The sequence below is a fragment of the Mesoplodon densirostris genome, chromosome 3 (assembly GCF_025265405.1).
Source record: "Mesoplodon densirostris isolate mMesDen1 chromosome 3, mMesDen1 primary haplotype, whole genome shotgun sequence".
In the NCBI taxonomy this organism is placed as follows: domain Eukaryota; kingdom Metazoa; phylum Chordata; class Mammalia; order Artiodactyla; family Ziphiidae; genus Mesoplodon; species Mesoplodon densirostris.
In genome coordinates this window covers 143,357,863-143,372,762 of record NC_082663.1, presented here as the reverse complement: position 1 = coordinate 143,372,762, position 14,900 = coordinate 143,357,863, and the positions used below count along the sequence as shown (strand labels likewise).

The window sequence follows — 14,900 nt, the reverse complement described above, 5'->3', positions numbered from 1 at the left end:
ACTGCAGGAAACAGGCGGCAGGCCACTCAGTGAGACTGCTCTGGGGGCAGGACAGGACTTCAGGGTCCGTCCAGCCTGAGTCCTTTGTCATCCTGCCCCTTCATCAGCCCCCCTGTTGCAGCCCTGTGCTGGGAGGGGCTGATGCCATTCTATGTAACAGGAATTGGGGGGGTGGGGGTGGAGACTGTTAATCCGCAGTCTGGCAGGCCCAGCCTCTGCCCAGGGTGCCCACTAATTCCCAAACCAAACAGCAGGCAGTGCTGGGCCCGCTGCCGACCTAATCCGCTCCCTACCAGCCTGGGGCTGGCCAAGGGGCCTCCCCGTTCCCACGCTCTGAGCCATGAAGGAAGTGGGCAGATGCCCCTTTCTTCTACTCCAGGCTTTACAGCCCCAGAGGACACCCTTACCCATATAGAGCTAGAAAAAGGCAACCCTTTACAGAAGGACCCTCCTTCCAAAATTACCACAATAAACACGTATCTCTATTAGGTCTCTTGTTGTGAGAGACCTAAACATACATCTGTGCCTCTCTGGATGTGACATCTTTGTGCAGTGTACAACCTTTGCAAATGTACATGGAGGTACTAGGCCCCAACCCCGCCATGTCAACATCCACAGTCGTTTAAGATCATTTTATTGAGGGAGGAGAGGCGGGGAGAGGTGCGGGGGCAGCTACAGCTCCCCCAGCCCCACCAGGGGGAAAAGACCCCCTCCCCGCCTCCCTTCCCCCAAGTGGTTCCCCTGTATTATGGGGGAACTCTGTGCAAACTCTGCCCCGGCGGGTGGCGGGTGAGTGTGAAATGGCAGCAGCTGGGGCTGGTGGTGGTGCTACTGGGCACTGGGGGGCTTGTAGGGCTCCAGGAGAAGAGCAGAGAAGGTGTTGACCTTGTCCGCCCCCCGCACCTCATGGGGCAGCAGCGGCAGCTTCACGATGTGGAAGTCTTCGTACAGGTCCTCCATCTGCGGCGGGGGTAGAGGGCAGAGGGCGGCAGGGACGGAAGGTGGTCAACGTCAAGGGTCGGGCCAGGGGTCTCCCAGAGTCCGGGAGAGAAGATGAGCAAGGGCTTCACAGGGCCATAGGTGGGAGTGGCGCCAGTGAGGTCAGAGACCACTGGGCTGGACCTCCCACTCCCCAGGGGGAGAGGTATCCAGGCCAGGCCAGCCAGTCTATGAGGGCCAGAATCAGAAGGTCTGAAGCAGTGGGTGAAGGGCAGGGGGTTGGGGCGAGGGACAGAAGGTGGGCTGGAGCAAAAGGTCAGAGAATACAGTAGAAGGTCAGCAGTGCCTTGGCTGGGCTGGGCCCGACCCCAGCTTCCAGGGTCAGAGGTATGAGGGCTGGGCGGGAGGGTGGGTGTGCGCACCTGGTCCAGATACTTGGCCTGGATCTTGTGGCGGGCCTCACACATCTTGCAGGGCTTCTCGGGATCAGGGAAGACGAGTTGGTTGACAATGATGTTGTGCGTGTCGATCTTGCACTTGGCCAGCTCCTGGATCAGCCGCTCCGTTTCATACAGGGACAGGAACTCAGCAATGCACACACAGATGAAGGTGGTTTGCTCCTGCAGGATCCAAGAGAGGGCAGGGAGGGGCCGATTTCAGCCCTGTCTCTTTCCCCTGAGCTTCTTGCCGCCCGCCTGAACCGCAACTCACAGGGTCCTTGAACTGCTCGCTGACGGAGCGGATGACAGGCAGCGTCTCCTCCAGCTTGGAGGCCAGCTGGTCTGCGTTCATGTCCCCGAGGCCCAGCATGTTGCACATCTGTGGGGACGATGTGAGAGGGCTCATGGTTTACCTGGGGCGCACTATACTCCCTGGGTTGGGCTCACTAGACACCCGGGGGACAACTCCTGACACCTCCCAGTGGTTAAAGGTGTGGGCCCTTGAGCAGATCGCAGGGGTCCAACCCTAGCTCTGCCATTTCTGCGGGACTGTGGCCAGGTTAGCTTGACCTCCCAGAGCCTCAGTTTCCTCATGTGTAGAGCTGTTGTGCTATATGACATGTCACGTGCTTGGAACAGTATCTGGCACACAGTTAAGTGCCCCACAAACGTGACTGAGGCACAGGTCCCCGCCGGGGGACCACACACAACCAAGGAGGTGGCAGTGGTGTGCAAAAGTGTGAAGGCATCAGGCTTGTCATGTCGTGCTAATAATAACCCATGGGGGGGATTCGCACGCTCTCCATTCGACAGATAAGGCCCAGAGAGGGGAAGTGACCTGAGGTCACACAGCTGTGTCACACCAGAGTGCAAAGCATTCGAACCTGGGCCACCTGGCTCTGGGATATGTGCTTTCAAGCTCTGTCTGGGGCACTCAGCGGGTGGAGGCGGGGACACTGAGTGCTGCGGAGTAGGGGGAACAGTCCCCCCGCAGTGAAGATCCATCCCACCCACTGGGAAGCGCTGACTGACAGCGTATGTGGGAAATGCCTTTGTCACTGCACATCTAGGGGTCCGGGGGCCCACTCTGATTCAGGGGACTCCTGGATGCCCTGGGGCTCTGCCTGCCTGTGAGATGAAGGGGCTGATCTGGTTCTTGATCTGCATGAGGCGGCCTAGTCCCCGCTCGACGATGGTGGGGAAGTTGAGCAGTCTTAGCGTGTGGCCTGTGGGCGCTGTGTCGAACACCACCACCGAGAAGTTCATGCCCTTCACCAGCCTGCGGGGAGACGAGGATCAGGCCTGCTCTGCCCCCTCTTCCACCCTAGCCCCAGGCAGCGCCGGGCACCCAGAGTCCCCCCCCCAGGCCTGACCTCATGACCTCTGCATAGCTCATGGCCTCATCGATGCCTGGGAAGGCGCTCATGGCTTCCTGCATCATCTTCTTGCCCATGCTCAGCATGTTGTCCTCCTCAAAGAACTCGTCCGGCAGCTCCGCCACACCCAGGCTGGGGTCAATCTCCTGGGGGCCGAGAGGGTCAAGACTCAGGCTGCTGTTGCTGGAGCCTTCCCACCTGGGCACAGAGCCCGAGGGAGCCTGTGGGGCGCCCTGAGCACAGCCCTTCATCAGGTCACAGCTGGGGAGACCCCTGAGGTGCCCTGGCCCTTCCCTTAGGCGCTTAAGGTCTCGGGTGGTAGCACAGATTGTTAAAAGTCTTTCTCAAGCAGATGGAAAATCGCCAGCTGTGCTCAGTGTCCCAGAGGGAAGCCAGAGTGCGTTGCAGTGCCTTCTCACGGGCTGTTCCCCGACCCGGGCCTGTGACCTCTTCCAGATCATTCCTCTAACATGAGTCTTCCCTGACCGCCCAATCTAACAGTGCAGCCCTAGCCCCCTCTGCCCTGCCTTCCTTTCTTCTTAACATCTGGCCTCTCCTCACATGGTTTACTTAGCATGATTTTCGCCTGTCTCCCTAACCAGAATGCCGGCCCCACAAGGGCAGGGGTTTTTCTGTCTTGTTCACTGCTGTGTCCCCAGTGCCTGGAAGTGTCTGGCACAGAGTAGGTCCTCAACATGGATGCAGATTCCATGAAGGAGATGACCAAGCCTGGGGTCCCTGGCCCGTCCTGCACCCATTGCCTCTCTATCTCCAGCCTGTGTCACCTCTTCTACTTGACTTCATGTTTCCTGTGGTGAAGCCCTCCACTCCCTGGCCTCAGAGGTCGTTTCCCTGCAGGGAGCTTGTCCACACATCACCCCGCCACAGTCACACCCTTGATGGGTTGTTCCCAGTCACCAGGCCACTCTCTGACCCCAGCCTTCTCATTTCCTGTTATTCTAGACCTTCCTGGGCCACCTCATCCCCGCACCTCTGCCCGCTTGTTCACCGTCAGTGTCCCTCTTGGGCGGCACTCTCATCCAGCCCAGTCTCCACAAGATGCCTCTGCAAACACTCCCTTCTCCCTCTGTGGTTGGCAAAAGCCCCATCCTGGTTATTCGCAGCACGCCGGCATGGCTACACCGAGGTGAACATCAGGGGAACGCCCCAGACGAAGAACTCAACCTTGCTCCCCATTCCTGATCACAAATCTCCAACAGGCACTCGACGAGCCAGAAAATCCACCCATGGGAATGTTAATGCCACATCTTCTCCCTCCTCAAACCCCTTCTGGCCCGTGTGCCCCTCACCCTCTGCTGAGGCCTGTGCCTTGCCTGTGCCTCAGTGAGAAAGCGAAGCCACTGGCTGCCAACGCCCTCATTTCCTCCCAGGAAACGCCCCAGTCCCCCCACATTCCTTCTAAGCCCCTGGTCCTGGCAGAGCCCAAGTCCTGGGTCTGTGCGCTGGAGCGAGCTCACGCCTGCCTGAGGCCCGTCCTCAGCCGGCATCCTTACTCCTTCCTGCAACATCACTTGTCCCTCCCAGTTGAAGCTTTTTTTTTTCCCTCCGGCTGCACCGCACAGCCTGTGGGATCTTAAGTTCCCTGACCAGGGGTTGAACCTGCGCCCTTCGCAGTGAGAGCCCAGGGTCCTAACCACTGGACCACCAGGGAATTTCCTGAAGCATGTGCAGCAGCAAACAAACATACACTAGCATCTCCTTCCTCAGAAAAGCCTTCCTTAACCCTCATTCCCTTCCCTCTCCAGGGACGGCCATGCTCATTTCTCTGCTCTCATCATGGTGATCACTGTGTCCACCTCAGCTCACCCATTCCAGGCAGGCTTCTGCCCCCATTCCCAGGGTGATCTGCTTAAAACTGATGTGCCTGCTAGAGCCGACAACCTTTCTGCCCTAGTCCCTTTGTCCTCCTGGAGCTTAGGAGCCCACACTCTCTTGCTTTCCTCCCACCTCACCTGTGGCTCCTTCTCGGCCTCTTTCAATGGTTCTTCCTCCTCTGCTGGACCCTAAATGCTGATGTGCCCCCGGGGTTGTTTCTGGGCCTCTTTATTCTTTCACGCGCTCCTTCACTCACACAGCTTTAAATACCACCCTTGGGACAATGACTCTCAAATCAACGCCAACCTCCTCTGAGCTCTAGGTTCACATAACTAAGCTGCTGTCCTGATGTCTCCACTTGGATGACCAGTGGGCACCTTGGTCTCATTGTGGCCAAATAAAATTCCTGACTTTTGGCCTCCTAAACCTGCTCCTCTCCCAGTCTTCCCCACCTCAGCTGCCCAGGGAGCCAACTAAGACATGTACTTATACTTAATTCATTTCTTTCTCTCACCCATTACAACCAAGCAGTTAAATTGCTTTAATTCCAAAATACATCCCAAATTTGACCACTTCTCACCCCTCCTCCCAATTTTGGGCTGCCATCATTCCTAGCCTGGTCACTGTCCCAGTCTCCTTGTTTCCATCCTTGACTTACAATCCAATTTCTGCATGAGAACTACAGGGAACTTTTTGGAAAACGAATTTGGCCATGACATTACTCTGCTTAAAACAAACAGCTTCCCATTAACTTGGAAACAAAGCTAAACTGATCTCAGTGGGCTGCAAGGTCCTACACCATGTGGTCCTGATCAATGTCTCCCTCCCTTCCCTTGCTCACTAAGCTCCAGTCACTCTGGCTTCCTTTCTGTTCCACAAACGTTCCTCACTCATTCCCCTGTGGGTATGTTGAAGAAGGAGTGAAAGTGGAGAGACAGAGGATGGAGAATGGGCACGACATGGTAGCTGATGGTGGGTGTTCACAGGAAAGGCCTGAAGGTGCCTTTGCCAGAGCTGGGGCGGGGGGGGGGGCGCTGAGCCCTGCTGCACTCACCATGGCGAAGAGGTTGTCATAGCCTTTGACCTTGGTAGGCACCTTGGAGAACTTCTGGTCAAATGCATCAGAGATATTGTGGGCTGGGTCAGTGGAGATGATCAGAACACTCTCCCGCCCCTTGGATAGCTGGACTGCTAAGCTGCAGCTGGGCAAGGGAAAGGCCAAAAGGTGGGAAGTGAAGGGTTAGGCTGTGCTCCTTAGGTCTGCATGGGGAGAAGAAGGGTCCCAGGAGCAGGGGACCTGGATCAGCAAGGGCCTTGAGAGAAGAGTACGGATGACTGTGGGATCAAGCCTCAATCCCTGCAGAGGGACCCTATCAGACCTCACCTACTGAGCCCTCCAGCTGGCTATATAGTGGTAAGGTTCAACTGAATGTGTCCGTCCCGCCTGCTTCCTTGGTGGCACAAAGTAACATGGTCCAGCTATCCAGCCAACTTGACCCTGTGTCCCCTCCCTCAACTCTAAGCTATGGGGTCCTTTGCACCTCCTGCTAAATTCGATAGTTCAGTCCACTTGTCCAGGGTAATTTGCCCCGGGGACCCCTCCCCCTCTTCCCAGCTGAATGGGTAGTCTGATCATGTGCCCTCTCTCCTGCCTTCCACTCCCACCCCCACCCCCACGTGGGCATAGAATGGCAAGGTTCACCAGACTAGGACAGGTCGCCCCGTTGCCCCTCCCCCTACTCTGGGCTCACTCTGGTACAGTCTAGCTGATTGGGACATCTAAACGCTCTCCAGGCTCCCGTGCGCTGGATCCAATGTGGTTCAGCCCTTGAACAGGCCTGTATTCAGGAGGTAGCTTCCATCTGCTCCAGATAACTTCCGAAGAGTACAACCCGGAAGGCCCCAGCCCAGCCCTCTTGCACGGCTGGTGGTGGAAGACCCGGTCCTTGGCCTCCCCTTCGCCCTGTGGTACATCCCACCCGTTTTCCCGGCCACCATCGCAGCCTCCTTACCTGCAGGTGGTCTTTCCAACACCACCCTTGCCCCCGACGAAGATCCACTTAAGGCTGCGCTGCTCGATAATGTTGCTAAGCGTGGGCTCCAGCGGCTCCACATCAGGGGCATCCTCGAACTCCTCTGCCTCAACCCCCCACCCGGCCACCCCCGCCGCCATCTTGGAAACGGCTCACGTGATCAAGCGGAGCGCACCATGCAAAGCACCTACAGGGGAAATTTCCTATCACAACACCATCAAGGCTAGAAGATTGAACAATTTTCTCATGGCCTAACTTTCAGGAGCTAATAGAAGCTATATTTCCAACGTCTTCCCCTTCCAAGGTTCAGTTTTTCAGCCTCTTGTCTATATTTTCTTCAAAGACTCCCCCCGCCTAATTAACATATTGGTACATCCCAGGCTACTCCCCTTTATTGATTGGCCCCTAAGTCTTGCAGCGCTCCTTTCATTGGCTACATCTTTTCTTACTTTTACCAATCACTCTCAGGTCCCGGTAGCCGGCAACCTCGCCTTAGCAACCGGCCAAACACCCGCTGCATACCTTTTTCAAGAAGTTAGATCCGAGGTCCACCCTGACCTGACTCCATAGGCTCAACTTCATGTCGATCATTCCCCCCCTATTCTCCAACCTGGGTCCCAACACCGCCTCAGGTCCGTCTCTTGTGTTATTCAATTGGCTGGGAACCACCGGGCTCCTGACGCAAACCAATCATAAACAAACCGATTCGTTGGCTGGAGACGGTCACGGGGCTGCTAGTGGATTAGAGGGAGGGCGACTCCAGTTGTGGGCGAGGTCCGCAGGTCCTTGTCCAGTGAGCCCTGAGCCCCCATGCAGGACAGGACAGGGCAGGGACAACTCTTGCAACTGCGCTCCTTGTCGTAGAAGGGACCCTGTTCCCGAAAACCTCCTTCCAGTTTGCTCTCTGTGCGAGGGGAAACTCCAGTTCAGCCAATTCTCTGAAACTGTGCCCTGGGCAGGAATACAGGCTGGGTCCCAGGCCCTCAGCGGACACTCTTAGATGGAGACTCCAGCCTAGAAATATCCTCGGTTTCATTTGAGTACTCTAGCACATAAAATAATACCCTGACTTTCAAATGGGGACCCCAGCTCCTTGGAGTCAGCTGTGTCTCTATTCCCAAATAAAAGCTCCACCCCAGAGACAGGTACCCAATCCAGAGACACCCCCATTTCTATGCTGGGGGCCCAGGCTAGATACGCCCTCTAGTTAGTTCTAGTTAGGGACCCAGCTTCCGAGGTGTCAGCTGAGCACACAGCCTCAGGCGAGGTCCCATCCCTCACTGAGATTATCCCTGGTGCCAGAAGTGGATTCTAGCTGCGAAAAGCTAATACGCCCCCAAGTCCCAAGCGGGAACCTCACTCCGAGAGCCCGCTACAGCCCCAGGCGCAGACAATAGTCTCATTCCGGAAGAAACCTTCTCTGCGTAACGTCTGCGGGAGTCTAGCAGGGCTATAACGATCCGCGGGGCGGGGGCGGGGCGGGGCGTCTGCCCCCCGGCGCGTAGCGTCAAACCTTGCTCCTCATTCACCCCGCCCCTCATGCCCCGCCTCCACTGCGGATGCCTGAGGGCCAGACCGGTCTTCCCGGCATGCATTGCCCGGGACGAGGCAAGTCTGGCGCCAAGCGCGGGCCCGGAGCGGCCTTCCCGGAATCCTTTGCGAGGTACCTGGCGACAAAATGGCTGCCCGAGGGAGACGGGCGGAACCTCCGGGCCGGGAGGCGCCGGGCCCCGCGGGCGGCGGCGGCGGCGGGAGCCGATGGGCTGAGTCCGGGCCCGGGACGTCGCCCGAGAGCGGGGATGATGAAGTGTCGGGCTCGGGTTCGAGCCCGGTGTCGGGCGGCGTGAACTTGTTCGCCAACGACGGCAGCTTCCTGGAGCTGTTCAAGCGGAAGATGGAGGAGGAGCAGCGGCAGCGGCAGGAAGAGCCGCCCCCGGGCCCGCAGCGAACCGACCAGCCGGCCACCGCCGCCGCCGCGGGTCTCGGGGATCCGAAGAGGAAGGGCGGCCCGGGCCCTACGCTCAGCTTCGTAAGGAGCCGCGGGGGTGGGGGCGGGCGCCAGGGCCTTCCTTGGCAGGGGGAATCGGGCTCGAGAAAGGGGATCGGGATCCAGGTCCACCCTCCGACCCCGATGAGGGAGCCGTCCGGGTCACCCGCTGAGGATTCGGAAACTGGATTCTCGACGAGAGAGGTCTGGGGGCGGAGGTGGGGACCCCTGCAGTATGCCCGCAAGAACTGGGAGCTGGGGGGAATTCCATTATTAACAGCGCTCCGAGGATGGGGAAACCAGGATACCAGGATTCCTGTTTGAGTGGAATCCCGAACTTTGGATACTGGGACCATCTCCCACTGTGGGGATGGGGGGCATAGTCAAGTCTGGACTCTGAGCTGTGTGGATGAGAGACTCAGACTGCTTACTGTGTGACCCTAGGAGATTTGCTGGACTTCCCTGAGTCTCATTCGTCCAGTGTCCATTTATTGAGCACCTTACCTTTTGCTGGGCAGTGTGCTAGGTCATGGGTATGCTGTGTTGATTATGACAGGCATCTCTGCTTTCCTGGGGCGTCTGATGTGGCCTAACCTCATTTTCCCTGCTTGCAGAAATGGGCATCATCGCATCTTCTGATGTGATTAGCACTGGGCCTTTCTTATAGGAAGGGCTAAACCAGTGGTTCTCAACTGGGGACGATTCTCCGCACATCATCCCCACATTTGGCAAAGTCTGGAGATATTTTGGTTGTCAGAACTGGGGGAGGGAGTGCTATTGACATTTATGAGTAGAGGGCAGGAATGGTGCTCAACATCCTACAATGTGCAGAACAACCGTCTCCCCCTCCCCAACAAAAATGATCCAGTTCAAAATGTCACTAGTATATGCGATTGAGAAACTCTAGGCCAAAGAAATGGTACCTATATTGATTGTCAACTCTGAGCTTGCTTTGTCTCTGGTGTTGAGAGCAAGTTCCTGTGGTATGGAGAGAAAAGTGTGGTGTGAGAGTAACGAACTGGGGGTCAGGTTTCTTCATCCGTCAGAAATGAGTGTGAGAATAGTCCCAGCAGCACAGGTCACTTAATGCCTGGCTGAGGGATAGGGATGGGATGTCCGTAAAGCCTGTTGCAGCCCCTGGGGCACAAGAAACCCTCAAGTCTGTGGGAGAAAACAGAGGACCAGGATGAAAGTTCAGAGTAAGACTTATGTTTGAGGAAGGGGAAGTGGCAGGACCTGGGCTGGTGTGAGAACTGGGTGGAGGCCGAGTGCCCCTCTGTGAGTGAGAATAGCAGTAGTTGTCACTGCCTGTTTCATTTGTTCAGCAAGGGGCCATTTGCAGGAGCATCCTCAAAGAGGCCGGGCCCGGTTACATGTAGGGCAACAGTGTTGCTTGGTGGTTAAGGATGCTGCTCTGTGGCCTAGACACACCTCACCCTGAATCCAGCTCCACTGTTTGCTGTTGGCATGATCCAGGATACAGGCTTCTCCTTTTCAGAGATGTTTCCTCATCTTTACAATGGGGATGGTAACCTTCATCGTAAGGTGACTGTGAAAATGGAAGGAGATAGTATATCCAAAGCACTTGGCACAGGGCTTAGCATACAGTAAGTGCTCAATAAAGGGAGCTGTTGCTGCCTGTGTGGTTTCTACTAGGGGAGGGTGAGGACAGCGCTCGTCCCCACCGATGTGGGAATTCTTTTCTCTCCCTGGGAGGGCAGCCCGGGGGCCCAGGACTGCCTGGGCATCATGGGCCCAGGGCAGGCGCTGAGTCGCGTGTGCTCCTCTCTGATTGCTGCGCAGGTCGGCCGGCTGGTGGAGCTGGGCGTGGCGTCGGGACGGGCCACCGGGCCGGGCTAGGAAGGTGTAGTGGGCCTCAGCGCCGCCAAGGGCGGGCCCCGGCTCCTGTAACCGTTGCAGTCTTCTGTCCCTTCACCCAGGTGGGCAAGCGCAGAGGCGGGAACAAACTAGCCCTCAAGACGGGAATAGTAGCCAAGAAGCAGAAGACGGAGGATGAGGTGAGCAGGCTGGGTATGGGGGGCCGCCCACGTTGCCTTTTCCTTCCAGCCTCAGTTCCTGGCCCAGGTGCCCTGTCCCTCCCTCCTCAGTATCTAGCCCTTGGATGGGTGTACTGGGTGGGGGAGGAGGGCTTTCAACAAAGTTCCCAGATAACTTGATTCTCCATATCTTTACCTCACACCCAAGACCTTTGCGGTGACTCTGTGGGTGGGTCAGCTGTCTCAGGACAGTCCTGACCCTGGTTCCTGGCCTCCTTGGCATCTCCTTCCCAACCCCCGTGTGTCCCTCCCCTCCCCCCAACAGGTATTAACAAGTAAAGGTGATGCATGGGCCAAGTACATGGCAGAGGTGAAAAAGTACAAAGCCCACCAGTGCGGCGATGATGATAAAACTCGGCCCCTGGTGAAATGACCCCCCTCCCTGCCTGCCCACGGCCTGGGACTCTGCGATGTACATAACTATTTAATGCAGCGGCAGCGCGGCAGCCTTTTTCCCCCAAGGACTTATATACAGAAGGAAACCGAGATGCTTCCCGCAGCTGCCGCAGCTGCGGACAATTCTCCAGGACTCTTTTTTACCTTGAGCACTTGCCTCCTGAGACTTCATAGAACAGTGGTTTACTGTCCCCTGTCTTCCCAGCTCCTCCCTCTCTCTGGCTCTTTCTGTCTTCCTCTTCTCACCCTCTCCTCCCTCCCTTTAGCCATCACTTCTGGGAAGTAAAGAACTTGACCTAGTGCTGGAGCTGTGTGCTTGGTTTGCCTTCTTTGCTGTTCTCCAACCTAAGCCCACCCCTCATGGCTGGCACTGCACCCACCAAAGCCTGGATCTGGCCCAGTGAGGGAGGGATTTGGGGGTGTAGGGGGAGAACGAGGGTGCATCACCTCCTGTAGGCCTGAACTCTCCTCAGGTCTCACCCCTGACTTCCCCCCCACTGTTGGGTGTTCTTGTTCAGTGTCTCTTCACAGTCCCATTTGGGCTGGGCCAAAGCTGTCAGTTTGTTCAGATCAGAAGACACTGAGCACCTCTGGTGTGCCTGGGTTTTTCTGTGCCCTGTGGCTGCTGCAGTGAACAGAACAGACCATGCATGCTCCCTGCCATTGTGGAAGGAAACAGACACAGATGAAAGGGGGAAGCCATTTTGGGAGGTGACTGCGAAGAAGGACAGGTTAGGGGCTGCAGGGAGGGGTCTATTTTAGTTGACACATTTGACCAGAGTCCTGAGGGAGGTGAGAAAGCCTGTCCCAGGGGTAGTGAACAGCCAGCATAAAGATAGGGAGAGTGCCTGGCCCTTATGGGGAGCTTTGAGGAGGCCCCTGTGACTGGAGCTGGCTGAGTGAGGAGCATGGGTGGATTATATGCAGAGCCTTGTGTGCTAGGGTGAGAATTTGGGTGAGAAACCTTTGGGGGGGTTGTGAGGTAAGGAGCAACATGATGTGTTTTATTCAGTATGTCTTAACAGGATCCCTCTGGCTGAAGGGGTCTGGGCAGAACCTGGGAGATGGAGGAGGCCAGGCCATGATCAGGCAAGGGGAGGTGATGGGGTGTTGGCAGTGGAGGAAGTAAAGAGGGCTAGGATCTGGATTCCCGTGGGGCTGCTCTGTCCTGCCAGCTACCTGTAGCCCTTCCATGGAAAGGGCTTGTTTGTCCCACCTTGCGGAACATGACAGTTGATATATCAGGGGACAAGGTGTCCTAAAGGAAACCTGATATCCCTAGTGCCCCTCCAGTACTCCTTGTACTTCTGTGTCTTCCTGGCCTCATTGCTCATCCTGCTGGAGCTGATGGCTGCCTGGCTGCCTGCTTTCCCTGGAGCCCACAAATGTTTTAAGATGTCCTTGTCTCCTGACCCCTTTTCAAACCTATTAGACCTGGAGCAACATCTAGGCCCCCCAGCTGTGGGCCCATCTCCCAGGCCTTTCCAGGCACGAATGCTGAGCACCTCGGCACTCCTGCCCATCCTAGGGCCAGGCTCCCATCCCTCTTACAACAGGGGAGCATCATGACTCTCAGGATCAGGTGGTAACCATGTGCTTGGCCCTCAACCACCGTAGAGGCAGGGGGAGGAGGGCTGAGGTAGCACCTACCCAGCCTCACACTGCCGGATTCAACCTGTGGGGCGTGGGGCATTCCAAATACTGAGCACCAAAACACCAAACTCCCTGTCCTAGTGGAGCGAACATTCTGGTTGGGGGAAACAGACAAGAAACAAAATACAGAACACCACATGGCTATACATTCTGTGGCTGGGGAAAAAAGCATGAAAGGGGGACTGTGAAGAGAGTGGGAGAGATGGCAACTTTAAGTTGGTCGGGAATGGCCACCCCATTTGTTCCAAGTCCCGAAGGAGGTGGGGCAGGCAGTGAAGATGGTCCTTGGAAGAGTGTTCAGGCTAAAGGAACAGCAGGTGCAAAGACCCTGAGCTGAAACCACGCCCGGCTTGAAGAGTGAGCAAACAGCCTTTGGAACAGGCAACATGTCCCCCCTCACTTCCTGCTAACACACTGTAAGTCTTGTCTGGTTTATTTTCCACATCACCTCAAAGGTCTCCCTCCTACTTTCAGGATGCTGAGCTGCCCCAAGTGTGACTTTAACCTTGGGGATGTAGTGTGGGGGTGAGGACATAGGAAGCCAATGGAGCCAACTCTACCTCCTCCTCCCTCAAAGCCACCCACAGCCTCTGGATCTTTAAAAAGAAACATAAGTGGGAGAAGTAGGTCGCCCCTGCAGCAGCTCAGCCTCTATTATGGAGTATCAGGAGGCAGAGGGAGCTGATGGCGTCCCAGCACCTCCTTTCACTGAGCTCACCTACCCTGACCTGGGGAAAGTGAAGAGGGAGGAGAATCAAATTCAGGTTCTGGTGAGTCACACAGTCCCAGCTTCAAACTATTCTGGTGTCTGTTTGCTGTGTGATCTTGGGCAAGTCATTCAGCCTTTTTGTGGTTCGGGTTCTTCATCTATAAAGTAGGGATAAAATACTGAAACTCCTCGTAGAGTGAAGTTCTAAAGGGCAATGTTCATACAGCCATCGTTAACTCTGACAAAGTGGCTGTTATTGCTTCTCTAGGTGAAGCAATTGGCTTGTGTTTGGGGACCGTGTTTGAGAAATACCTTGATAGGAAGGTGCAGTGTGATGAGATGCTCAGGCAGGGAGGCTGTTGTAAACTGAGAGCTGTTTGTCTCCCATCTCAGATTCACCGTGGGGCATCAGTTCTTTGAGTTTCTTTTTTGCACTGAGCGCTTCTAGTTGAAGTAAATTTGCCGTGCACAGCGCTGTTGTGAGAATACCACTTGTACACTGACAGGCAGTAGGTGCATAATAAATACGGGGAAAAATTTTGTTTTTGATTTTCGATTCAGTACTGAAATTCACCATCTGGGGAGAGGAAGAAAGACCTGTGATCACACGAGGGCCAATACTGTGGACTATAGAGGCAGCAGGGGTCACATTATTCTGCCCGGACTCCTCTCTCCCCCGAGGCCTGCTCGGGGCCGTTGGACACTAGACATATTAATAGTAGGGGCTGAGCATTAACAAATTCTCCTGCATCTCCAACTCGCTCCCCACCTGACCCTTGTCTGAGGCAACCCCCAACCGTGAGCAGAAAACTCCTACGGTTCGCATCCTCTCCCGAAACCTTCAGATCCCGTCCCAGCCCCTCAGCCTCATTTTTCCTTGTGCTCAACGCCCAACTCTGGGGGGCTCTCCAACCCCTCAGATTCGAGTCTCAGCCAGAGATCGTAAGCGCGGCGACGCGGGCGCACGGCAAGATGGGATTTGTAGTTCTAGGCCCTCACGATGCGCGAGGGAAGACCGTTGCGCATGCGAAGGCGGCGGCTTTCCGCATGTGTCCCTCAAACCCATTTCCTGTCTAGCGGAGCTGGCTGAGGTGGGAATCCAGTCCGCTATTTTAGGGATCCCAACTCCTGAAGTGGAGTTTGGCGCCAGCTGACCCTTCCCAAAACCCCGGCGGCCCCAGTATTCGGCAAGAGAGGCCTTAGGTACCTGTTTTTCATGAATGAACCGAGCTAGGACTGACTTTGCCGATGGCAAGTGGACTGAGAAAACTGTCCCCCTCCTCCAGGCTGGGGCAAGAATTGACCTGTGCCTCTCCCGAGGCCAAAACGTCCCTCAGGGCAGGGCTGGGTTGTTCTTTGGGATTAGAGCCCTAGTTGATTCAGTAAATTCAGTAAATATTGGTTTAGGGAGGGGCCAAATACAGTAAAAGGACGGCCTTGAGCCTCGGAGTAAAAGCCAAGTTTTTGAAGAACA

At 56.0% G+C, this 14,900-nt stretch overlaps 2 protein-coding genes across 3 annotated transcripts; one reads left to right on the top strand and one right to left on the bottom strand.

Annotated features, from left to right (window-relative positions):
• Positions 1-617: 617 nt before the first annotated feature.
• Positions 618-8,029, bottom strand: GET3 (guided entry of tail-anchored proteins factor 3, ATPase). Its single transcript, XM_060092207.1, has 7 exons — positions 6,604-8,029; positions 5,646-5,793; positions 2,753-2,901; positions 2,508-2,658; positions 1,651-1,758; positions 1,362-1,559; positions 618-960 (listed from the first exon to the last, which is right to left on the bottom strand). Exons 1-7 carry the CDS (start codon positions 6,762-6,764, stop codon positions 829-831), a joined length of 1,047 nt encoding a protein of 348 aa, XP_059948190.1. The 5' UTR covers positions 6,765-8,029; the 3' UTR covers positions 618-828.
• A 200-nt stretch (positions 8,030-8,229) lies between these two features.
• On the top strand, positions 8,230-11,365 carry TRIR (telomerase RNA component interacting RNase). Of its 2 annotated transcripts, XM_060092205.1 has the most exons (3): positions 8,239-8,653; positions 10,552-10,629; positions 10,934-11,365. In XM_060092205.1, exons 1-3 carry the CDS (start codon positions 8,303-8,305, stop codon positions 11,039-11,041), a joined length of 537 nt encoding a protein of 178 aa, XP_059948188.1. In that variant the 5' UTR covers positions 8,239-8,302; the 3' UTR covers positions 11,042-11,365. The 2 variants fall into 2 exon arrangements, with proteins under 2 accessions (XP_059948189.1, XP_059948188.1); XM_060092206.1 differs by lacking the exon at positions 10,934-11,365 and having other exon boundaries at positions 8,230-8,630; positions 10,552-10,628.
• The last annotated feature ends 3,535 nt before the right edge of the window (positions 11,366-14,900 follow it).